Source organism: Garra rufa, chromosome 19, assembly GCF_049309525.1.
Source record: "Garra rufa chromosome 19, GarRuf1.0, whole genome shotgun sequence".
In the NCBI taxonomy this organism is placed as follows: Eukaryota; Metazoa; Chordata; class Actinopteri; order Cypriniformes; family Cyprinidae; genus Garra; species Garra rufa.
In genome coordinates this window covers 16,238,489-16,265,233 of record NC_133379.1, presented here as the reverse complement: position 1 = coordinate 16,265,233, position 26,745 = coordinate 16,238,489, and the positions used below count along the sequence as shown (strand labels likewise).

General features: G+C 37.1%; 2 protein-coding genes across 3 annotated transcripts in view; both read right to left on the bottom strand.

Moving 5' to 3' along the window:
* The window catches only part of mapk9 (mitogen-activated protein kinase 9), a 32,082-nt gene extending 7,949 nt beyond the window's left edge, over positions 1 to 24,133 (bottom strand). For both annotated transcript variants that reach the window (XM_073824498.1, XM_073824499.1), the window contains exons 1-7: positions 23,857 to 24,133; positions 6,289 to 6,440; positions 5,738 to 5,867; positions 1,270 to 1,328; positions 715 to 853; positions 205 to 370; positions 37 to 108 (exon numbers count right to left, since the gene is read on the bottom strand). In XM_073824498.1, the coding sequence (XP_073680599.1) occupies positions 37 to 108; positions 205 to 370; positions 715 to 853; positions 1,270 to 1,328; positions 5,738 to 5,867; positions 6,289 to 6,404 (682 nt within the window). In that variant the 5' untranslated portion in view covers positions 6,405 to 6,440; positions 23,857 to 24,133. The remainder of the gene's footprint in view (positions 1 to 36; positions 109 to 204; positions 371 to 714; positions 854 to 1,269; positions 1,329 to 5,737; positions 5,868 to 6,288; positions 6,441 to 23,856) is intronic.
* gfpt2 (glutamine-fructose-6-phosphate transaminase 2) overlaps positions 23,587 to 26,745 on the bottom strand; it is a 6,709-nt gene continuing 3,550 nt past the window's right edge. Inside the window, exons 5-6 of the mRNA XM_073823961.1 lie at positions 23,857 to 23,969; positions 23,587 to 23,760 (exon numbers count right to left, since the gene is read on the bottom strand). Coding sequence (XP_073680062.1) covers positions 23,587 to 23,760; positions 23,857 to 23,969 — 287 coding nt within the window. The remainder of the gene's footprint in view (positions 23,761 to 23,856; positions 23,970 to 26,745) is intronic.

Sequence of the window (26,745 nt, the reverse complement as noted above, 5' to 3'; positions counted from 1 at the left end):
GACAGACAAACAAGAGTACAAAAGTAAAGAGGATACGATCAGTGCCCTGGAATATGACACTTCCTTTGACCATCTCACCCATGATGCAGCCCACCGACCAGATATCCACTGGCAAAAAAAACACAATCAATTATCAATACCACAATTTTATTTGGATCTCTCCACTGAATTTCAAGAGCATTATGAACAAAAACAAAGTTTTACCATTCTCCTTATATTTCATGCCTAGGATGACTTCTGGTGCTCTGTAGTATCTGGTTACTACATAGGGTGTCATCATGAAGTTAGTGCAGGCGGTTCTGGCCAGCCCAAAGTCTAAGATCTTTAATGTGCAGTCAGACTTCACTACTATGTTACTGGGCTTCAGATCCTGGGGGACAGAGATGATAGTTTCACTGTCATGCTGACAAATATCTCACGCGTTGATATGTTGTAAGGTAAAATGATTTAGAGAACACAGCTGGTGATGTGTCTTGCTGGATTTGGTCTACACTTCTTTAAAGAAACCATTTGGTACAAACCTTAGGATACAAATAATAATAGTAGCTGGCTATTTTCTAATGTATGTACTAAACAAACTGTTTATCTGGAGATATTAACTGGTTTGTACACCAATTAATTTGCAGTACATATAAACAGCATTGTATAAACAAAAATGGGACAATAACACATGCGGACACATTACTGATAATAAGGAAGCAGATAACATCTCACCCTGTGAATGATGCCGGCTGAGTGTAGATGTCTGATGCCACACAGGATCTGGTAGAGCAGGTAAGACATCCTCTCATGGTCCAGGTCCATGTGGATCACCTGACAAAGACTAGCGTCCATCAGTTCCATTACCAAGTACCTGAGAGAAAACAGGGAATCAGATTCTGTGCTCATGTTCTCTTACATTTATTTACATGCATAGTACTAACTAGCATATAACAACCCTAGATCCAAAGCTTAATACTTTGAGTCAGTATTCAGTATCAACACTTCTGTAAAACACAGCAACAGAAGTGCTGTTGTCAGGAGTTGTAATTAATCTTGATTTAATAACATATAATTTTCTATCCTAAAGCTATAATTATCACATGCAGCAGTAGGACAGCGTAATTCATCAGTTCCTCTCGAGAGTGCATTGTGGTCTCAGCAAAACTATGAATGTTAATAACAACACAGAGGGCCAAAGGACCAATACATCCTACGACCATACAAGCTCAGCTTACACTAAATGACAAGGTCAGCAATGAGGCATAAATTCTTAAACTCAAAACTTACAAATCCTGAAACTCTTCCAATGACTTCTGGGGGGTGAAGACATTAAGTAAACAGATGATCTGTAACGGAAAGAATGAGAAAACAAATGTGGACTAATCTACACATAAACAGCTTGACAACAAAGTTCAATGCCTCACAATTTGATTTTCAGTCATAAGCAACAGTCACTGGACAATTAGCAGCAATCATATGAATAATTACATTTAAATTCATACTAAACATATCTCAACTGTATTAAAATACAGTGGGGTGAACATTTATTGAAACAAAAATATCAATATTCAAATTTACAAAGCTTACTGTTTTAAATTATAATTTTAAAGTAATAGACAATTAATACAAAAAAATAATAACTATATTACTCAGGAACAAAACCAAGTGACTCTCTGAGTTCAACCAATTCATTTAAAAACACAAATTCATTCATAAACAAAACACTAGTTTTGAGTGTTTATAAAGTACTTAATAGGGCTGGACGATATGATCTAAAATCAAAATCACGATTAACTGAACATTTTACCTCGATTACGATTAATTAAATTTTTTTTTGTCCTCTTAGTTACAGATGTCAATCTGAGCCATGATCGCTGTTGTGATCTTCCTCTCAGCGATCTTGTCTTGTCACTCTATATGCGCAAGTATTTACTCTAGTTTTTTACTGGCCGTTTACAAACAGTATTTCACAAAAGTGAGTACACCCCTCACATTTCAGCAACTATTTTAGTAAATCTTCTCAAGGGACGATACTATAGAAATTAAACTTGGTTATATTTTAGAGTAGTCAATGTGCAGCTTGTATAGCAGTATAGATTTAGTCCTCTGAAAATAACTCAACATACAGCCATTACTGTCAAAATAGCTGGCAACAAAAGTGAGTACAACCTAAGTGATAACAGCAGTATGTTGTTTAACCATGCAAAGCCACATGTCCTATTCATCATGTTTATATTTTTTCTGCCTGACAGGACCATACAAAGTTGTGTATCTTTTATTAGAGAAGTTAAAATTAGGTGCTTTAAAGGTCCAATGTGTAATATTTAAGATGATCTCTAGACAGAAATGCAATATAGTATACATAACTATGTTTTCAGGTGTGTATAAAGACCTTACTTAATGAACCATTATGTTTTTATTACCTTAGAATTATCAGTTTATATCTACATACACCGCGGGTCCCCTCACATGGAAGTCGCCGTATTGTTTCTACAGTAGCCCTAAACAGACAAACTGCTCTACAGATCGCGTTTCATCACTGTTGTTCTAGCGGAAAAACACTGACACAATGATGAACAAGTAACTGTAATATTCACAATAACATAATTTTATTGAATTAGTAAGTAAATATAATTCCTTAATTTACGTTTTAAAAGAAACCTCATTACTCTTTGCTGTCTAAAATGACGACATATTAATCCTGTGTGGGCCACCGTAGCTTCTGTAAAGGGAGGGGTGAGCGGTGGACAGGAGCCGTTGGTTGCAATTCACAACCTCACCAGTAGATGCCGCAAAAATCTACACACTGCACCTTTAAGTACAATTCTCTCATACTGACCACTGGATGTTCAACATGCCATCTCATGGCAAAGAACTCTCTGAGGATTTGAAAATTAGAAGTGTTGCTCTCCACAAAGATGGCCAAGGCTATTAGAGGTTCAGTAACACCCTGAAACCGAGTTACACTACATTGGTCAGGGTCATACAGAGGTTTTCCAAGATGGGTTCCATTCAGAACAGGCCTTGCAGGGGTTGATCAACGAAGTTGAGCACTCGTTCTGTGCGTCAAAGCTTAAAAAAAAAAAAAGATGCATGAGTGCTTTCAGCATTGCTTTAAAGGTTGCAGAAGTAGAAGCTCAGACCATACGCTGCACACTGCAACAAGAAAGCCCGCAAACAGTTTGCTGAAGACAACCTGTCCAAGAGCATGAATTACTGGAACCATGTCCTGTGGTCTGATGAGACTATAAGATAAACGTGTTAACTAAAGTTTAATTTCTATAGCATTGTCCCTTGAGAAGATATACTAAAATGGTTGCTGAAATGTGAGTGGTGTACTCACTTTTGTGACATACTGTATAACACATCTTTGCGTCTAAAGGCCATTTTCACAATGAATGCGAAAATTTGATGCAAATGTTTAGCACGGTGATGCTTTTGAATCGAAACAATAGATCCCTATGGAGCTATTCACACCAGGGGCACTTATTTGCGGCCCAAAATAGCAGGAATTTTTATTCTGTCCCGTGTGCCGGGAAAAAAAACGGGCCATCTAATTAGATGTGAACTTAAATTATGTGCCTACAGCAGCAGCTGTTGCACGAACGCATGAGAGTGGTGGCGCTGTTTCCAAAACCAGTGTAAACAAACACCAATGAAAAGTGCATGCTGAGCTCTTGTCTTCATTAGTATCTGAGAACACATTTATTCTCACATGTTCTTTATACAAAAAATTGTTTCTATTAATTTCCCGAGTTATGTGATCTGAAGAGTACTATCCGTTTTCTTCGACGTGTGCGAGTATTATGAGTCAAGCACTTAATGAAGATTTAAAGTGGGTTTTAAGCAAAAGACAATAATAAATTTAAATTTGCAAATGTAGCTTGATGCAAATTGTACCTCTTTTTATACAAGATGTATTCTTGTAAGCATTATAGACAGTTTGTGTTTCTGGTGTAGAACCAAATTCATTTATCAGCGGACAACGTTAAATCCATACATATCTGAGGAAAAATGCATTTTTGGTTGACGCCACCTAGCGTGGAGGCATGCATTAGCAGAAGGCAATCAAACGTTTCACATCTGGTGTGAAAGCACAGCTCGTCTGCGATTCGCCTTGCTTTTTCGCATCATGCCCAGTGTGAAACGGCCTGAAGGCTACGTTTACACAAGTGTGTTTTCGTTTTAAAATGCATAACTTATGGTTTGACGTTTTCCACTGTTTCCACTGCTTTGAAATCCTGATCTGAAACAAATGAATTGAACTGAATTGAACTGGATCAAATGATTCGCAAAACCGCAATGAATTCCAGATCAAAATCATGATTCACGAACCATCATTTCAGATCAGAACTCGAAGCACGGAACGTGAATAATTCTTTTCGCGGAATGATTCGAAAACCCGCTCAGATGTTCCGATCTAAAGCAAAAGATTTGAGATCCTGCTCCGAAGTCCCGACCTGAATAATGATTCACGAACCATCATTTCAGTTCAGGACATTAAATGCGCAGAATGATTCACGATGCGCAAAGTCCCAATCTAAATCAAATGATTCGCAATACACAATGTTCTGATCTAAGTAAAATGATTTGCGAACCCTCTCTGAAGTTCTGATCTAAATCGAAAGCTTTGCAAAAAGTCTCAATCTGAATCAAATGATTTGTGATACGTGTTGAAATAGTGAATTCATTTGCGATGCTAGAGTTACGGATTCAGAGTTACGAAAAGCTCTGGCCATCACTATACATGCTTTTTAAAATCAAATGTAAAAAAATTTTGAAATTAAAAAATTTATGTCTCTTTTAATTTTAACTGTTTTTTGCAAGTGAATCGCTTGAAATGAATGATTGAAGTCACAAGTTTAAATCCATCAGAGTGGTTCCAGTGTAAATTACTCACATTAAACTGATTTGGTTCATCAGTTCCTCTTTTCGCTTCTTCAGCAATGTTTACACAATACTGTCAGTACTATTACTGGTTTAGCTTGATAGTTTTATGACGTTAACTGAAATAGGCAAAAAAAGGTATGTTTTTTTTAATTGCATGGATTTTGTGTGAAAAGATATGTGCTTATTGAAACAATTATTTCATAGATACATTGTCTTTTTATAATTCAAGCACTTTTCAAGTACCTCTTCAGGAATATTGCTATTTTCAAGGGTCTTCCAGGCCCTAAATTTCAAAAAGTCAAATTCAAGTACTTCAAGCACTTTAAGCACCTTGTACGAACCCTGGTTAGAGGTTTTGAATTTTGGTTTTGATTACTTTTTGATTAATCGTCCAGCCCTAGTATTTATTACTAATAATTTTACAATATTTTACAATAGTAAAATTACAATACTAACATTTATGGCTTAATTACTAAATTTTCTTCAATCATATAAACATACTGGATTCAAAACATTATTTTTCATTTTTTAAATTTAAGGATAATGCTATTCCAAGAAGTACATCTGAATTTACCTCATACCAACAGTTTATGTTAATGTGGTATATCTGTTCTTATTTTTTTTTAGCTTGATATTGTTTTCTCAGCCAAAATGGGCTATTCAGTGACAGGAAGTTGGAGAGAAATGTCAGAGGCAGTTGTTTAGTCCGTCACCTCTCTGACATTCTTAACCGGTAAATGTGACAGAGCTCTGACATTCCAGCAAAAACAGCCTGTAGGTGTGACAGCCATGACCAAAACCGAGTTGAGTCATTTAGTGTGACGCAGACTTCTAAATGGAAGAGTGCATTTTTAAGGGGACTTACATTCTTGTGATTAACACACTTGAGCAGAACCAGCTCTCTGTAAGCCCTCTTCGCATGGGTCTGGTTCTGAAAGGGCCGGCTCAGTTTCTTCACAGCGACTGGGATGCCAAGTACGGTGTCCAGAGCGGAGCTTAATGGAGCAGAATAATGGGAACACTGACATGATCGCAATCATCATTGTAGTTGCCATTTTTGCTTCAAGCTTGATTTACATCGATATTTCTGAATTTATAATGTCCTATTGTACCACAATTCCCTTTTAAATGTCCTTTTGTATGTCATTACTGTATCAGACAACATTACAGCAAACGGTGTTTAGTGTCCATCTCCTGCGCTTGGGTAAACAATTTAGACATGCAGTTAGCTGTAAAATCCCTCTCATTACAGAAGCTCTAAACCAGGGATCCAAATCTCTAATGAGACATTCAGGTCAATGACAAAAACACATCTGCTGCGCTCATGACAAATGGAGACAGGCGAAGCCTAATGGGATGATGACATCATTAGCATGGAGGCAGATAAAACTCTGTTAATTCCAGCCGCCCACTCACCAGACGATACCCTGGGCTCCGGATCCGATGGCGCGGAGCTGCTGGTACCTTCTGAGCACCGTAAAGGTGGAGTCACCCACCTGCACGCTGTAGAACTGCCCCTCCCCCTCAGTCATGGCTCCTCCCACTGAGTGCCTCTAGACAAATCAAACCTGAGAGACAAAAAGCACAGTAAATAAGAGTAATGAAAAGATGATGTGAGATGTAGCAGTGATGATTGCATACTGAGCTCACTCCCCCGTGTTTACTGTGCCGTGTGTGGGGGATGACATTGCCTATGACTCATCCAAGGAGAATCAGATATAACGCATAGCCATACTGAATGACACAGGATACCTATAGGATGCCATTAGAGAGTCAAGCCAGTGATCAAGTAAAGAGATAACAGCCATGGTCCACTGACAGGCCATTCTTAATGCATTTAAACAAATACAAACTACAAAAAAAGAACTACAAAAAAATGATGTGCTGTGACTGCACAAAGCTTAAATCTTGCGCTCTCTTCTCTAATTAGCCACAGTTAATTACAGTAAGGGATTTGAACCGTACGCAAAAGTGGGTTGGTACGTACTTCGATTTTGAAGTTATAGTTTGGTATGTTTTTCAGTATAGCAGGAATAAAAACAACATGAAACTGCTTTTTTTAAACAATACTTTAAATAAAAAATAGGGGTGCCCCAATTTGATCGACTACCGATCACTATCGGATAGTGCTGGGGGTAAACGATTATTTTTAAAACGATTATTCTGACGATTATTTTATCGAATAGTCGACTATTCTAATGACTAATTAGATGATTTATCTTTTTTTTTTTTTTTTACATAGTTAGCAGTTTCCTCCTAAAAGATGCTCCCAAATGGAAGTTGTGCTGGTGTGGTATGCTAGCTCTTGCAAAGACTGCATATAACTATACCGTTACGTTTCTGGCTGTGTTTAAAATATTCCCACACCTTTGAGGTAGGACGGCGAGTTGTTTTCTGATGACAGGGCTTGACATTAAGCTTTGACATGTGCTTGTCCAAGTAAAAAAATTACTTGTCCAAGGCAAAAAAGAGCCTTTTTTTGCCGTAAATTAATCTTTTCTGAAGCAACAGTCTCATCACTGCTCTATAAGGTCTTACTTTAATCAGAATATTTGTGATATTTGCCTTAAATTGATTCTAGGACACTTTTTAACTTTATTTATCTAACCTTACTAAATGTGTCATCATTTATATTAAATTCTGAAATTGTATCAATACATTCAACTAGAATAACTAGACTCTGTATGGTTACCATTCAGATTAAATCAGTATCAACAAACTCCATCTTTCCACTGCACAGGAAAAACCCAGTCTGCATCGAAAATGCAAATGTATTTACTTAGACTGTTTAATGAAGATAAGAGGTTCCAAAAAATGCATTTACACAGTAAAACTGCAAATACATAAATAATGTTATAAGATTAATGTTCTACTTTTTTAACATATAAATCTAAAATGTTGAAAAAAATGCATTACTTTTAAATATGAAACGAAACACCAATAGGTGGCAGTAAGTACTGTCTTAATAAATGAATCACGGATTCAACCATAGAAGATTCAACCAGTTCGTTCACTGACTCACTTCATTCATTAAATGTGACCCTGGACCACAAAACCAGTCTTAAGTCGCTGGGGTTTGTTTGTAGTAATAGCCAAAAATACAATGCATGGGTCAAAATTTTTGATTTTTCTTTTATGCCAAAAATCATTGAGAAATTAAGTAAAGATCATGTTCCATGAAGATTTTTTGTAAAATTCCTACTGTAAACATATCAAAATGTAATTTTTGATTTGTAATATGCATTGTTAAGAACCTAATTTGGACAACTTTAAAGGTGATTTTCTCAGTGTTTTTGATTTTTTTGCACCCTCAGATTTCTGATTTCAAATAGATGTATCTCGGCCAAATATTGTCCTATCCTAACAAACCATACATCAATAGAAAGCTTATTTATTGAGCTTTCATATGGTGTATAAATCTCAGTTTTGTCAAATTTAACCTTATGACTGGTTTTGTGGTCCAGGGTCACAAATGCTAAATCATTCAGTATTGAAACACCGCTGTGTGTTTGTCAGATTTGAAACTGTTCTGCTGCTTATTTCTTTAACAAAAACAGTCAGTGATTTGTCTAAAAATGTAAGTCAGTTAATATTAGTTAATATTAAATACTAGTTTATTGAACTACTGTTGTATAAAATCAATGTCACGTTTGCAATCGTAATGTTGCTTACCTATATAATATGTTATACAATATTTATCTTTTTTTCCACCGCAGTATGTTTGTTTTTTGTGTATGCTGTTATGCCTATTAGTTTTAAAATTTCCGTGAGTCAGATAGGCTGCACGAGCTTGATCCTTGATACTGTCCGTTTTCAGTCACCGTTTACACTGTAAGTAATACACTCAGAATCATTCTCACCAAAGTTTCTGTGCTACGCTAGTTATTGTTTGTTATTGATGTATCAGGTTACTTGTCCGGTCGAGCAAGTAACATTCTCCTTCACTTGCCCATTCACAAAATCCACTTGTCCCGGAAAAGCGTTAATGTCGAGCCCTGTTTCTGATGAGATGTATTGCTTGGGAGTGCAGGCTGCTGAACCTGAGAAGTGGACGGAGTTTAGTTATCCACGCTGCTTTGTTTTGGTCGCCCACATGCGTCTGGTGAGTGGGCGTGATGTGTCGACTACTGGATTTGACGTCGACGTTTTTTTAGAACCGAGTCGTCGACGTCATCGACGCGTCGCTGCAGGCCTACTATCAGACGATAATCGCTTTGGGATGTTTGATCGGCGGTCTCTAAAAAGGCTGATCTCATAAATTGATCTAAAGCTGATGACGCGCCTGCCATGAGAGGTTTGGCACTGTCTCAGTCTCTGTCCGGTGTGGGTAAAACAATTATAATGCTGAAGGTGAGGTACAATTCATATTTCTTAGTTAAATAACTTACAAAGTAATTTGAAAAATGTGAGACGTCATTTCACAAACACTACGAGTGCGTGGTCATTGCATCGCTCTCTTTCTCTTTCAAGCTGCTCACGGTTGCGGTCTGGCAGTATGTTCCAGGAGTGGTGCGTCTGCAGCAGTGCAGAGATCGTCTCCGCACCGAGTCTGTGTGTGCTGCATGAGCAGAATTAAAGTGACAGCGCATAGTTTGCGGTAAATATTAACAAGGATTGATATGAAAATGTCATAATTACACCACAATAGCATATAATTCAAGTCTACTGTGTTTCACAGTCAACGTATATTTTGTTTTTGGCTAGGTTTAAAAGAAAAGAGCATTTTAGATGCTTGTAATACAGATTTAAATGCAAAAGAAAAGGAAGTAGAACTGACCGTTTCTGTCAATAGTAATTTTTAATTTAAAGAATGTTTGTGACAACATAAGCAGTTTAAATGTTTTGCCACTTGCTTGAGCAACTTAATATATAAATCTAGAAGTAAATGCAGAAATAAAAAGCACTGAATAACGTGTTGCTTATATTTATTGTGTAACTCGTCTATGAAAGATTACTGTTCTGTAGTACTGTACTGTGTAAAAAAAAAAAATCACAATGCTGAAAAAGCATTTTCAATAACTATGTTTTGATTTGAAATCAAAATAATGAAATAAATGTTTGTGGAAATCAGGCTTGTGCTGTGTGTAAGCTATTGTGCAATAATTGCACAATTCTAAAGATGAACTGCATGATCAGACACCTTGCATAGACAGCAATGGAACTGACATGATCAAGGCCCAGAAAGGTAGTAAGGACACTGTTCTTTGCGCACAAAAATTATTCTTGTAGCTTTAAAAAGTCATATGGAGTATTTTAATAATGTCCTTACTAACTTAAGGCCATGCAGGTCTTACTGGTTTAGAAAGACATGAGGGTAAATAACTAACGACAGGTTTTTTTATTATGAGTGAACTACACCTTTAAAGTGTGAAGTATAATAGAGGCTTGCTCACCGTCAGAACAAGTCATGTAAAAGGAAATACTCACTTTCTAACATTTAAACATAATAATACAACCCTAAGATGCAATTTGTGAACTGAGGGAAAACAGGTCTCAAATGTACTATACAGGACACGCATTTGACAGTAGGGCAAGCTGCTTTAAACTGTATGCTTCTGAGCAAGGCCGTAGCTTGGGGTTTGCAGGGCCCAGGTGCAGGTTGTACCCATGAGCCCTGTTTGAAATTGTGTAAATAGCACAAAAAAATAGAACAAAGATATAAATTAAAGACAGTTTAAGTTTTTTCAAGTTTGTAGGTGCCCAGTTACAGAAACCGAATAATCAAATAGCCTATTTGATTGCATTAAGGAAAGGAAAGGACATGACATGTGGCCAAGTATGGTGACCCATACTCGAAATTTGTGCTCTGCATTTAACCCATCCAAGTGCACACACACGAGTTGGGGGAGCAGTTCTGTGCCTTGGTCAAGGGACTCACCACAGTCGTGGTATTGAGGGTGGAGAGAGCGCTGTACATTCACTCCCCCCCTCAACAATCCCTGCCGGACTTGAGACTCGAACCGCAACCTTTGGGTTACAAATCCGACTCTCTAACCATTAGGCCACGACTGCCCCCGTTCTTCCCTGTATAAACTATATAGAATTTTTTCAGTAAAGAACAGTGAGTGATTTTCTCTCATTTAATATTTCTTGAATTAATATTAAGAACACTGACAGCAGCTAGTAAATTAGGTCTGGTCACATTAAGAGACAATGCATCCAAAATAATGATACATATCCGAATTCTTTTTCAACAGTTTATGTTCACTTAAGACATAACTGACAGTTTTTTTAAGAGTACTCAAGATGGGTATTTTGTATGTATTTATCAGTTCAAGAGCAAGAGGCAAAACATCTATTTGCAATGTTTTTGTTTGTTCAGGTGAAGGAGGTTGCTAACAAGGGCTCAGTTCTGTATTTGCGCACTGTCTGTAAGTACTCTGAATATGGTGCACCAAATAATCGGTGGAGTTCTTTCGCATCTTGTTCTTGAATGTTTAAACTCTTTTGAATGTTTAAATTAGCAAGGCTTAAAAACATGTGCAATGGATAAGCTTTCATGGGCAGTGGCCCTGTTCTGAGCATCTTTTTAGGCAGGCCTCGGCTAGTTGGTTGAAATCGCCACTACCTTTTAAGCCACTAGCAACGGCCCTGCTTTTGAGATAAAATTGCTTTGCTATAGCACATCTCACGTTCAAGACAACATGGAACTGCTTAGTGTTTCAGGGTCTTAACAGCACACAATGCTGTATATTAGATTTTTCTAGCTTGTAATGGGACCTGCTCAGATTGCACTACAGACAAGAATGATACAGCAAATTGTGTGTGGTTAAGGTCATGAAACACCAAGGAGACATAAAAAACTAGTACCAACTAAAGCAAACAAACACTGCAAAGACAACTGCCAACGGCCAACTAGAATGTACACACTGTGTCTGTGAGAAAAAGGAAATTATTCTCCATACCAGCAGGTGGGAGTAGTCTATATTCAGATTTCAAAAAGAGAGATGTGGATATACAAACCATAAACAAAGCAGCTTACCATCTGTCCTTTTCAACGTTTGCATGCTTCTGTCACTTTTCTTCTCTTGCACTAGTTCGCCAAGCTAAACAGCCAGTCAGAGTTATCTCTCACTCGTAAACAGTCTTTCACACCTATTCAACAACCTCAAATGGCAAAAAGACACTGGAAAAACTACATTGGCACAATACTACACTAATACTTAAACAATGTATTAATTCTCTAAATGTCCGGATGCATATACCAAGATTCTGGCTGATAAATGGTCAATAATACAATTCTACACTATTGTTTAAAGAAGTAAATAAAAAGAAAAAAGAAAACATTAAAAGCTAAAAGAATAAATGGAAAAGATAAAACTAAAAACAATTTCAATTGCTGTCTGCAATGAATGTGTTGCGCTTCATAATGCAGAATCATTGACAATAAATAGATGACCCAGTTCATTTCTGATGTACATGTGTTTGCACTACTTCCGACAACAAGTCAAATGGATTTGAAAAATTCCCTTTCATGCATCCAGTGAAGACCACCTCAAGCCGCTGCAGTGCATAAATAATAATCATAATAATATTTTGAGAAATCATTTACTTTTACTCTTTACTTCTGCTCATTAAGTCTTTCCTCAATGCACTGATTGTCTTATTCTTTCTGTGTCATCATCTTACAAACTCACTCTGGGCTTTGAATCGTTTGCTTTGCTTTCATGTCCTCTCTCTCTTTCTCTATTGAAAGCAAAAGCAGAAACTACATCACATCAAACACTGAACTTTATCTTTTTAGAGGAGATGCCTTTGAATATCAGAAATATCATGTTACCTTGTAAACAGGTTCTCCTGTGTGATTCAGTTTTTCTGATAGATCCTCCTCCTGCTTTTGTGCCATTTTTTATATAACAAAAAAAACGATCATTATGACGCGTTCAATAAGGCAAAGTAACATCCCTTGGTGACTCAACAGTAAACAAAACCAAGCTAAGGTGCTGTAGACAGACCACTTTCACATCAATAATAGACAAAGCTGGCACTGATATAGTAAAGAAAAGCTTCAACGAGCAGGGACTTTAAAATTGTTAAGCTGACTCCTTAAAGCCATCAGATCCAATTTCACCAAGGCCAAACATTATCTGTTTAAAGCAGGCCCAATAATCCAATATTGTAATGGAGCAGAGATGCAGCATCACAGTGTTTGGCATGAAAACCCAGCCTTCAGTACCTGACAGGAATCAATCACTAAAACATTACAATTTTATGTATGTTTAGAGGTGAAACTTATACAGTTTGTTCCCCATTATAAGATCCAACATGTATAACTACACCACTATTAGAGGTGTCACTATATCTGATTTTTTCAACATGTCTATAGAAATCTTCAAAAAATAAATAATGCTATTAGAAAAATACATCTTTACTTACTTTTTAGCCAGTTAATTGCACCAGTGTGTGCAAAAGGAACAATTTTATTTAATGACACTCAGATACTAATAAACAACTGTTAAAAAAGATCCACGAAGAACAAGTATTTTTTACTTTTTTTATTTTCCACATTCTTTGTCTATGGCAAATTTTAACCAAGGAAGACAATGTTTAGTTCTATGTTAATGTTTAGCATATTTAGTTCATCTGATTTCAAGCAGGAGCAAAAGACTGTCTAAATGTTTCTCAAAAAACTAAAAAGTCTTTCTGATGCATTGTTGATGATATTTTCACTCTAAAAATTGCATTGAGGCATCAGTCAAGTGCCCCATCTGCATTTTATTCAGCTACAAACAGCTGATGATGACTTTATTAATCCTATGAGTCTAAATTGAGAAATTTCTGTGCGAGGGCGCCCGCCGGCTTTGAGTATGAATGAAACAAATTACTTGTGAGAGTTCAGCACTCTATTAATGCTCACATTGCTTTATTTTCCTCTCTAAAAATATTTGAAGTAAACACATGATAAGTCTTTATCAAAATGAGCACCTTTTTGGACTAAAGGCCCTGAAGCATGTAAAAATAATAAAACAGAAAGGTATTAGCATTTACCAGGTTAATGCAATATTTCAGGATTAGCACAATGTATAGTGTGAAAAACACACAAACATGTATTCGTTTTGAGATAAATAGTTAATGTTAAAAGGGTTAAGATGGTAAAGCTCTCTTCACTAAATAATAATGCGATAAATATCCGCCAAAAACAACCTGATCTCATGATGAAAATGTACCTGTGGGAACATTTTCGCAAGACGCAAAATAGGTACTGCCATGTATGCTTCGTGATAAAAAAAAAAGTGTTTGTCTTTTTTCGGAACAGATGAACATTCATATGGTACGTTTTATGTGACTTTAGTTTTGAACGTGTGACCACAGTTCTGATTTGAAATGTCCATTGATTGTTGCTATAACTCTAATGCTCTGTGACATTTTAAAATAATGTACCATCTTCACTACACCTAAACCTACCCAATAGTATGAAAAAAATTTAATGCGATGTGAAACGCAATATCAAGCATGCCGTTTTAGCTTGTTTTTCAATCTCTCATCTTTCAGCTCCTTCTTTGTGAATCATGTTTTTCACAGGATTTGTACCCAAGAATTCCACATCCTAAGTCCGAGCAAGCTTGTTACATCTGGAAAGCGAAACATATGGAGCTGTAATCATAACTGTGTATGAAAACGATTACAAGTGCTCTCTGTTTTACCACCTCTAGTGTTCATTTCTGTTGGAAACTGCAGTCATATGTACTTATTGGTACGTATTTTGCATCTTGCGAAAATGTTCCCACAGGTGTGTTTCATCATGAGAGAGGTAGGCCAAAATCTACTGCTATTTAGTGCTGCTAGCAGGGATGGAAATTAGCACCTGCCACCAGCCAAATGCGGGTGATTTTGTGTTATGGCGGGTAAACTCGCATGACCCACCGGCAACCGTGGCGGGTAAATAAAAATAACATACTTCAACCGGACGGCGTGAGGCGGTAATGCACCTTAACGTTGGTTGCGAACTGCCGTTATAATACACGAAGAAGAAGACGGCGGACACTTTTAGCGGAGGCACACCTTCAAAAAAATCTGGTGATACATCACAGGCATTAAGAGATCTGTTAAAATATCTTTACAATCTGCTTTTGAAGAAATATTGTATTTCGTGCTACAGCGCACATTCTGTCAGATGCAATTCATGGTGCGTCTTTCTCAATATACTGTACAACGCGGCATTCATTCACATCAGATGATAACTCGGCGGCAGAGTTCCACTCACACAGGGGCGTAATTTCCACTGGGGACACGCTTTTCAAAATCCCGTTGGTGTCCACCCAAATGGTTTTGTTAAGTAATCTCTTGTATTTTAGAATGCATGCTCTACGCTGCCGAGAGTATCGCGCTATAGTAAAAACGAAACCAAAAGTAAAACGCGCACGCGCATTCAAAAGCAACTTTAATACCCTGCGTTTAGAGAGCGACTCCCCAATGCGCGCAAATTAGGCTACATAAAATATCTAGGCTGTTATAGTATGAGGGCTATAAATTGTGTAGTTGTGAAGATAGCTCTGTATCATGATAGAAAAATTTGGTGAAAATGTCAGTATTTTATTGAGACTTAAATAAACTGCTCAAGTATAGTAGATCTTGTAGTATTAATTTTCACATGCAGCTACACATTGTCGGTTAAAAACATAAAGTGGCTGGTAAAAACATTTATTGGCTGGTAGATTTTGAAATTCAAATTTTTATTCAAAATTTTATTTTGATAATCGATTAGTTGGCCGATAATTTTTTCGATTAATTGGCTTAAAAATTTACAATTTTTTTTTCAAAATAACACTATTTCAAATTCTGAATGCTATGAAAACACAGTGCTTAACAATTTACAACAATTCTCCTGTCATAATAAAGAAAAAAATATAAAATATCTGAAGAAAAACACACTAACAAGCATAAAATACAGTGTTTCTGCTATTTATTCTGCCGTGGCATGTTTAGTGTCCCGCCAACAGCAGCAGCAGCCGCGAGCGCAAGTGCCTTGAGCAGAGTTCCGCGTTCAAATGCACGCAGTAAGCTTAAGCTGGCCGCAAAGCCCCAGCTAAAGTAGTCTCAGCCTCAGACGTCACGCCCACGGAACGTTGGCTAAACGTCTGATACATATGGTACACTTAACTGGAAACACTTCAGGAATGTCGAAGTCGTCATCTAATTGGTTGAATTTGATCCGATTTCGGTCCTCCGGGAAACAAAGCGCAGACTGATTTACTTGGCGTTTTGCTAAAAGGTGCTTATGCAGACGCGATTGTTGTTATACACGTCAGTCTGAAGGTCTGGCTACGCGAGACTACAGCTAAAGTAATTACCATGAATGTGGCAGGGGAAAAAGTAAGGAGATATTCAAATTATTTATTAATAAACTAGTATTTTCTGAGTCAGTGTCGCAAAGATAAAGTTGACGATCCTGACTCTGCCATCTTCTCACTGGATGCGCTTTTAATGCCTAAATGCATCTTTATGAATTAGGCCTATAGCTAATAAAAGAGTTTTGTTTTCGATTTGAATTATTTCGTTTTATAGTAGTGAAGTAATAATTTAAAGTAAATTTATTACTCTTACATTTATGAGCAAAAATGAAGTTTCACATAGCGCTGGCGGCACCATGTCCTGCAAAGCTTTCACTCTCCGCACAGATATGCGCCTAATAGCACACATTTATCTAGGTGGAACGATTTAACTAATATTGTGATATGCTTTAAGATTTTTTTATATCTAAGGATTTGAATTTAAATCGTGATGACTTGAGAAGGCTAAATTGATCTGTCTGCCGCTGGCCACTTTAAAAAAACAAAAACTTGAATTCCACAAACAAAACGTGTTCCAAATATATTTCTAAATTAACTTTATAAACTAAAGAAACGAAAATAAATGTCATTACTTTGCTATTAAAAACAGCAGCTGTGCAATGGGGAAGAGAAAGAGAAAAAAGCCAGGTTCCAGTCGGACTCTGTCAGTAATTCTGATGAGCTGTCGAGGTTGTTATTTTTCAACGAATGTTTGTCTAATAGCCTATTTAACACTTATTTAGGCTACTTTCTTATTTAAATGTATTATTTAATTGATTTATTTTAGCGTTTTGTAGGCTGCTTGTTCACCGACGGAATTGCTAAAATAAACACGCACGTTTTTTTAATAATTGTTTGAGCCTCATTTATTTATAGAACACCGCAAAAAATCTGCCCGCCGTCACAGCCCTACAGTTCCTCCATAAATAGGTACGTGCACTACATGTTGTATTTAAATCTAAATTTAACATTCAACGACAGATATTTCAGCACAATGAATGTTTTTGCGCTGAGTATTAATTGTCTCCCTCTCTGTGTTCTGTGTTCCAGTCTGACACGCTCATTCAGTAAAGATTTAAACTTAACACAGACTGCCAGAATGGACTTTTATGCATAAATGGAAATGCTCGTGTGAATGTGTGACATTTACAGATAAGGATATGACCGTAAACTGAAAGTGTTCATGCTGAGGATGCAAACAGATCTGTCAAAGCGCCTCACAGGGCAAGCCATTATGCTATAGCTTAAAGTTTAAAATAAAGAATTCTCATGTTTTGGGCAGCTTGGATCACGTAACTCTCCTGCAGCATCTCAGTCTGTTTCCTCCACTAATTTTAGATGCATTTTGTCTATAGAAATGCGTCATTCAGTGCTGTAATTTGACGTGATCCTCTGAAATTGTACGTGCACTGTAGGCAGACCCGATTAATGGATAATGAGAATCGTTGTCGATGAATTTCATTATCGATAATAATCGATTTTATCAATTAGTTGTTGCAGCCCTAAAATACTGTTAAACAAACAAATACACAAACAAAAGTCACTACATATCTAAGAACCGAAATTTTGCCAGTATATTGTGAATCCCTATTATTAATGCTCATCTTGTTTTATTCTTCACCAGGTTTTAACATAGCATACATATAATATGGTTACAGTCACCTAATGGTTCAGCTTCTGTACTGCCATCACAAAGGTTACAGGTTCACAGGAACTAGAAATACATCAATACAGCAATCATCTGCTCAGGAGGACTGTTCATGTAATTAATTACAGTACAGTTAGAAGTTACAGATGAAAAATATCTCCTGTAACTGACATGTAATGAAGCACCTCTGTTAGTCTTGAGTTGGAATTAGCTGAGAAATTAGATCAGGGCTTCTCAAATTTCTTATGTGCTTATATACCATTTACACTTGCACTGTAATGCACTAAGTGTGTTTATAGATTAGACCTTGTTAAAAGGAACCAAGGAACCAGAAATGCAAAGCAACTATGTGATAGGCTATATAAAGGGGAATTCTGCCTAATCATGTTAGCTCAATGCTTTTCTTGCTCGGTTTTGGCAGCACAAATCAAAAAGCTTGACTAAACAGACTGATAGTATCACTCCACATATAAGTTATTTGGAAAAACTTGTGCAATGAGGTGTCACAAGCATTACAAACTGGTGAATGAGAAAACAGTAGTTTACTTAGTGATAAACTGGATGTTACTGATATTCTCAATGAGCCCACAAATCATGTTTCAGCATGCATTGCAAACCCCAGTTCTGAGAAATGAGGCTCTGACATAGTGTTGGGCGATATGCACAATTTTCACATCGTCCTATCGTCAGCCTGTGAGATCGCAGATACATGATAATATCGTGCTAATTTATTTAATAATATGTAAATATGTCAATATGTAATAAATTCCTTATTCGTTTGGTAAGGGTAGTGCATGTGACTTGTGACACAGTTGTGCGTGTACAGAGCGCTGAAGGTAGTTCTGTCGAAGAGGTTCAAGTTTACTTTCGGTTTCGTTCTCTGCTATCTTCAGGGAGCGGTAAATGTGCGTGTGTGAATGTAAATGAATGTATCTTTCTATACCCGTCATATTGCGATAATGTTACCGCTGTATGTCTGATCTTTGTCATCAGTTCATGTTGTAGTTCAGTTCATATTGATTGTGGAGGAGCGATGTGCGTGTAATTCACGTGCATATGTTTAGTGCCATTTTATCGCATTGTAATTCTAGTTAACGCATACAGATGTTACTGAGGTGAATGTTTATGTTTACTATACAGACGGATTCTCACATATCGTATTTAATTCAGCCTAAACCACATTTTACTACCTATTTATCCTAATGACTGTCTACACTTAATCTATGTACACTGTATGATGAATAAATCTCTTACCCATTTTCACTGTACACATCTGTGGCGCTATCCACTCTATGCTTGTGTTTATACCGCGGCAAGTTTCTGAGGTATCCTAGAACCGACTCTCTGCGCTGCATCGCTAAAGTTAGATGCCTTTTTGACGCATAATAATAATAATAATCGTCTTACTAGGGTTGTTCCGATTCCGATACTAGTATCGGAAATGCCGCCGATACCACAAAAAAATCTAGCATCGGAATCGGCGAGTACTTGAACCCATGTACCGATCCGATACCATTTTCTTAAGATAAAAGTTATGCCCGCTAGCAAATCGAAAGCCAGTTCTTCTTCGCGGCTCAGAATGCAAACACAGGGAGTAGTGCTGTGTTGCCACAAGCAACCACTGTTTATAGCATCGAAGAGGAAATACAAACGTGCTAGCAGTTTGTCCGCTGTTTGGCAGTATCTCAGACTGGACCAACCAGCCAGTAAAACGGCGGCATGTCTCATATGTAGGGCTTCATGATTTCCGCGATGCGGAAAACACGGACGGAATCGCGGAATCCAGTCAAAATGGAATTCAAAGTTTAACGCTGAACGTCACGGAATTTGTCAAAGTTTGATGCATTAATCAAAGGTAGTTCATAGCACTTAAATCAAATCGTGATATGGACTAATATTAAGCCGAAAACCGACTGTTAAAATATAAATTATGGGTGGCTCTGTGTTAATGAATGGTACAGGCGCATGGATTTGTTTACTCCTTGTACTGAAGCGCGCGGGACACTTGCGGTGATATTAAAGGGCTCCAGACTGTGACCATTTTTTCTGCCAGTGTTACTAATTTCCGTGAGCGGTCACACTGGCGCGACCACCGCGTTGTTCAACTCATAAGCTCTGCCATTTCTGTCTCAGATAAGAAATATAAAACGGCACGCGAAACGAAAGTGAAACTAACACGATACGTTCGAGCTGCTCAGCGCTGACTGTATATCAGCTTGGACCGCAACGCAAACAAACTTGCACAAACCCCGAACAGCTTTATTCGGGAGCCAATGTTGATTTTGCAACACTGTTACTGCTGCGAGATCTAGTGAGAATCTTTCAAATTCTGCTCATAATTCTCTGTTATAAACAGGGCTGATGTATGTCAGAAAACCAGATTAGTAATACTAACTATATAAAAAAAATGACTGTCAAATGTATGTCATATAATACAAATACTCTAGTTCACTGTATATATCACTGTATGTTTGTTTTATTAAGGGATAAGTCTGAAGCACACCATAAAATAATTTATTAGTACTATCTACAGCTGTATATACAATTACACACCCAGGTATCGGATTAGTACTCGGTATCGGCCGATACCCCCGAGCCCAGGTATCGGAATCGGTATCGGGAAGGAAAAAATGGTATCGGAACATCTCTACGTCTTACTATCGTCAAAGGCATCAGCAACAGGCGATATCTCTGACTATCGTCGATACACGATACTATCGTCACAACCCTACTCTGACAATAGCAATTCTTTCACAATAAAATGTTAAAATCAGCCTTATGAATGCAAGAACAAAAAAATTTCAAGTCTCTAGAATAGGGCTGCAACAACTAATCGATAAAATCGATTATTATAGATAATGAAATTTGTCGACAACGATTCTCATTATCGATGAATCGGGTCCGCCCACAGTACACGTTCTTCAGAGGATCACGTCAAATAACAGCACTGAATGACGCATTTCTATAGACAACATGCATCTAAAAATAGTGGAGGAAACAGACTGAGATGCTGCAGGAGAGTTACGTGATCCAAGCTGCTCAAAACATGAGAATTCCTTATTTAAAACTAATAGAGTGATGGCTTGCCCTGTGAGGCGCTTTGAGATCCGTTTGCGTCCTCAGCATGAAAACTTTCAGTTTGTGGTCATATCCTTATCTGTAAATGTCACAAATTCACTCGAGAATTTCCATTTAAAAATCCATTCTGGCAGTCTGTAAGTTTAAATCTTTACTGAATGAGCGTGTCAGACAGCCGGAACACAGAAATTGATACTCAACTCAGCACTGTGTTTTCATAGCATTCAGAATGTGGAATAGTGTGATTTAAAAAATAAATAAATAATTGGAATTAAGCCAACGAATCGATTAATCGAAAAATGAATCGGCGAACTAATCGATTATCAAAATAATCGTTAGTTGCAGCCCTACTCTAGAATTAAAACCCCCATTAATAAAATGTAACAACAACGGCTTATGTATTCATCAGTTCTTGTGATGCTACATGACATGAAAAAGCTTAAGCAACATGATGCTAGAACACTGTCCCTCCACACACACTCCACAGCCGTCCGGCTCTCAGTGGTAAATGAGTCAGCTTGTGCCCAGCCTGAATTACAGTCATGCTGCTAGGCCATGCTGTGCTAAATCACAGTCAAAACGGCCTGGCCTGTTTTAGCAAGCTGCAGCCGACAGGACCACTAGCCTCAATTTTATCTCTGCCCAATAGCTGTTTCAGGGCCATGTTTCTTCATACAGGAGAACAGAGCATTTTTCAGTGCATCCCTAACCATTACGACTGAACTACATCCTGACATTCATGAAAAATGGGAGGATGGCTATGAAGAGGTATGATCTAGACAAAATGGGTTGAATATTGAACCGTATATTAGAAAATTGTAACTAATTCTCTAATTATGTTGCAGTTAAAATGCATGAACAGTAAGGCAAAGCTGCCAGGCTCTCTTAATATGGCTCTCTTCAATGTATGGTTACAATATAACAAATGCATATGTCAGTCAAATTAGAGGACAGTAAAAACGCTTTTACGTTTTTATACTGACCCAAATTATAGTAAGACAGAAAATAGAAAAACAACACTACAATACACATAATAAAATGCTCTATATTTGTGCACTGTTATAATGGAAGTATAACCAGTGTTTAAAATGGATGAGGATATGTTTTCTACAATAAACTCAACAGTCTTTTGTCAGTTGATTGAATCTAGTCAAATGAGGTGGATATCAACATGTACTGGTTGCACATCTTCAACAATTAACAAATCTACAGGTAAAAGAAAGGCACCAAAAAAAATCAGACCCAGGCTACTTTAAATACAAAATAAACATGTTAAATATTGCAACCTTCTTCAAATTCGTCTGTTTTCTTCTATTCAGCCAGTCATGTTAAATTTGCAATGTAACGGAAGTTACAACAGATATTTTCTTCTTTTTTGTGACATCCAAGTGTAACAGACATTTAAAAAAGAAACTAAAATGTAGCACAGGGACTTGGTTCTATCCATCGGTTGTTGAATGGATTTTAAGATTTAGGCGTTTTTCTCAAATTAATATAAGATTGCAGACTACATGATTGATAAAAATCAATCTGATATATTCACCGGAAGATTGGGGTATGACATTTTGATAACAATTTTTTTTAATTAACATAAATGGACATATTGTTATTGTTTACAATAAGACTGCATTTACTAAACAGATGGGGTTAAATTTTAATTCATACTGACTTTAATCATTTTGCATATTGTTGCACCTACACAGTTTATGGTGAAATAATGGTGAAAATTTGGATGCGTAGTTATACTCAAGAATGTCACTATTAAGTAACGCTATGAATAAAAAGCATCTGCTAAATGTCAACTTGCTTTCTCACTAAATTAATTTTATCTTAATATTTAACACATGCCAACATAACATAACCAGTCTTTAAGTAGCATGGGTATATTTGTAGCGATAGCCAAAAATACGCTGTATGGATCAAAATTATAGATTTTTCTTTTATGCCAAAAATCATTAAGTAAAGATCACGTTCAATGAAGATATTTTGTTAATTTCCTAGTTAAAAAATCAATCATAATTTTTGATGAGCAATATGCATGGCTAAGAACTTCATTTGGACAACTTCTCTCAATATTTAGACTTTTTTGTATCTCAGGTAAATACGGTCTAATCCTAACATCAATGGAAAGCTTATTTTTTCAGCTTTCAGGTGACACATAAATTTCAATTTCTGACTGGTTTTGTGGTCCAGGGTCATATATGCCACTATGTATGCTCTAAATGGGGGAAAATATATATATATATTTTTCTGACACTCCTATGTAAATTAGTGGAATTCATACAAACCTTTTCCCTATAAAAACAGCAAACTTGATTAATGATTTATTATAACCTCCTGGCAGGTGGAAAGACCACTTATTGGACACCACATATGAATTGTGGGGTTAAAATAATTGTGTTACTCTTGACATGCAGTATGTCAACACATCCTTTCCTTCATCACAACACTGCTACTGACCTAATTCATATACCTGCCCACTTCTTAATTATTATATACTGAATTGTATGGCAATTTATGAATACTAAATACAAATCCAAAGAATGTCAAGTGTAGTTTCAAAGTGCACTACCACGTTTTCAAGTCAAGTCAGGTTGCTGCCAGGTCGCACTGGTTCCATCACAGCAAGCTAGTTAGTCCTCCAATAGCAGCTAGCTACATCTAAGCAAAAGATACACTAGACAGGATATAAAACACATGTATTTTCTGTTATAAACGCTAGTCCCAGGCTCTTTTGCGTGGCTGTGAGTCACACTTGATTCGGCCTGATCCAGCGAGAGGCCAGAACTCTGCTGCAGATGTGTCGTGCGCTAACTCCATGTCAAACTCCCGGTAAACTGCCGCTGTACGACAACACAAGCGCACAAACACGCGCTTTCGAGTCTCTCGTTCCTAAATACATGAAAGCACGTGTTCATGGTCGCTAACAGAAATAGACGACTGTCTGGGGTGGATGAATTTTCGCTAGCTCGCTCGCTGCGTGCTTACCTCCTCTTCTTCTTCTTCTCCTGGCTTTCTCCAGTTCACTCCCATACATACATACACACGCAGGCACGCCAGCAAACAGATCCTCTGAACCGCGGAAGTGTCGGCGTTTATCGCTTCCACATTAAACACCACCGGCCTTAATAATGGTCAAGTCAGATTTTCCTCTTTTTTAGGAGGCTTGACAATGAAATCCAGAGTGTGGCATGACTGCAGGGGCGGAGGTTGGTGGGACAGTAATTTTTCGACGTCTCTCTCTCTCCCTCTCTCTCTCTCGCGCTCGCTCTCGCGCGCTGGGCAGGGATGACGTAATGGCGCACTCGTCAGGTCAAGTTGTAACTTTTGATGCAGCCTGAAAAGTTGCAGGAAGTGCAGATGGATTAAAGTGCACAGTGTCCAGTCAAATTTAAATTGTGTTTCTAAGACAAATGAGCTGAATCGCTGTCCATAAACGTCTTTCTAACTAGGCCATGTATGCTCAGTGTACAGTCAGGCCTCAGTCTGTGTATTATAATAATAATATAGGAATATGTTTTTCCCTTAAAATATAAACTTTTGTTGAAGTTGCTTTTAATGTGAACGAGTTTCTTCTCTTTATTCATTGACAATAATGTAGCTTTGTGCAGGGTCTGTTTTACTGAGTGTTGGGGGACATTTGTATGCATGAGCCCACGCTATCCTTGGTTCAGAGTGAAATGTCTCTTTAAAAACATTAAAACTCTAAGTATAACTCTTTTCATTGGAAAAAGATAATGAAAGTTTACTGGAAACACTAATAGCTTCCATGGTGCATTCCATAAATACCATACACTTTGTAAGATTTTCTAGATTTGTTTGTTAATAGTTTCGTAACATGGGGATTTTGCCTTGATTTTGCAAAAGCTTGTGAATTTTGTCCTGATTTTGACCCAGTCTTGACGTTAAAACGCAGAAAACAGCAACGCATTAACACATAAGTATTTTTTACTGTTTTCTATTAGAATATATTTTAAAATGTAATTTATTCCTGTGATTTCAAAGCTGAATTTTTAGCAACATTATTCCACATGATCCTTCAGAAATCATTCTAGTATTATGATTCACTGCTCAAATTGTTATTATTATTATTATTTTGAAAACAGCTGAGTAGAATTTTTCAGGTTTCTTTGACAAATAGAAAGTTCAGAAGAACTGAAATATAAATATTTTGTAACATAAATGTCTTTATCATGACTTTTGATCAGCATCAAAGTAAAATCACATACAAGTATTAATTTCTATAATTTCTATTAATTCAGATAAATGCTGAACGGATCTTTCTATTCATCAAAGAATCCTGGAAAAAAGTACTCAACTGTTTTAAATATAGATAATAATAATAATAATAATGTTTCTTGAACAGCAAATCAGCATATTAGAATGATTTGAAGAATCATGTGACACTAAAGACTGTAGTAATGATGCTGGAAATTTAGCTTTGATCACAGAAATAAATTACATTTTAAAATGTTTAAAATTCTATTTTTAATACTACAAATATTTCAAAATGTTACTGTTTTTGCCGTTTTACTGTTTTTGTACATTGAAGCAAATAAATGCAGGCTTGTTGGGCAGAAGAGACTTCTTTAAAAAAAACATTAAAAATCTTACTTTTAAAAAACTTTTGACTGGTTGTGTGTGTGTATATATACAGTCAAGCCCAAAATTATTCATACCCCTGGCAAATTCTGACTTAAAGTTACTTTTATTCAACCAGCACGTTTTGTTTGATTAGAAATATCACAGATGTCTCCCAGAAGATAATAAGACGATGTACAAGAGGCATCATTGTGGAAAAAATTATTACTCATCTTTTATTTACATTTGAACAAAAAGTGGCATGTCCAAAATGATTCATACCCTTCTCAATAATCAATAGAAAAGCCTTTATTGGCTATTACAGCAATCAAACGCTTCCTATAATTGCTGACCAACTTTTTGCATGTCTCCACTGGTATTTTTGCCCATTCATCTTTAGCGAAGAGCTCCAACTCTTTCAGGTTGGAGGGTCTTCTTGCTATCACCCTGATCTTTAGCTCCCTCCACAGATTCTCAGTTGGATTTAAGTCATGACTCTGGCTGGGCCACTGCAAAATGTTAATGTTTTTGTCTGCTAACCATTTCTTCACCTTGCTGTGTGTTTTGGGTCGTTGTCGTGCTGAAATGTCCACTGGTGCCCAAGGCCAAGTTTCTCTGCAGACTGCCTGATGTTGTTGTTGAGAATTTTGATGTATTGCTCCTTTTTCATGGTGCCGTTTACTGTGATTAGGTTCCCTGGTCCACCGGCTGAAAAACACCCCCAAAACATTAGGTTCCCACCACCATGTTTGACAGTGGGGATGGTGTTCTTAGGGTTGAAGGCTTCTTCTTTTTTTACGCCAAATGAAGGCTACATCATTGTGGCCAAACAATTAAATTTTTGTTTCATCTGACCATAACACAGAAGACCAGAAGTCTTCTTCTTTGTCCAGATGAGCATTTGCAAGCGGGCATTTGTGTGCCTTGTCTGGAGAAGTGGTTGGCTTCTGACCACGTCCTCTGAGATTTTTCACAGTGCGGAACGTCTTGTATTTTTTAAATAATACTTTGCACTGTAGCCGCTGGAACTTCAAAACATTTAGATATGGTCTTATAGCCCTTTCCTGACTTGTGAGCAGCCACAATGTGCAGCCGCAGGTCCTCAGTGAGCTCTGAGCCATGTCTTAGCCATGACTGTCCACAAACCAACAGCAGAGAGCTTCTGTTTTTCACCTGTTGAGTTGATTAAAACAACTGTTCCCAATGAATCAGGGTAATTAGGATGCTTTACAACAGCTTGGACTATTTGGAATGGTATAGAACTTTGGATTTTCCCATAGACTGTGACAGTTTGCA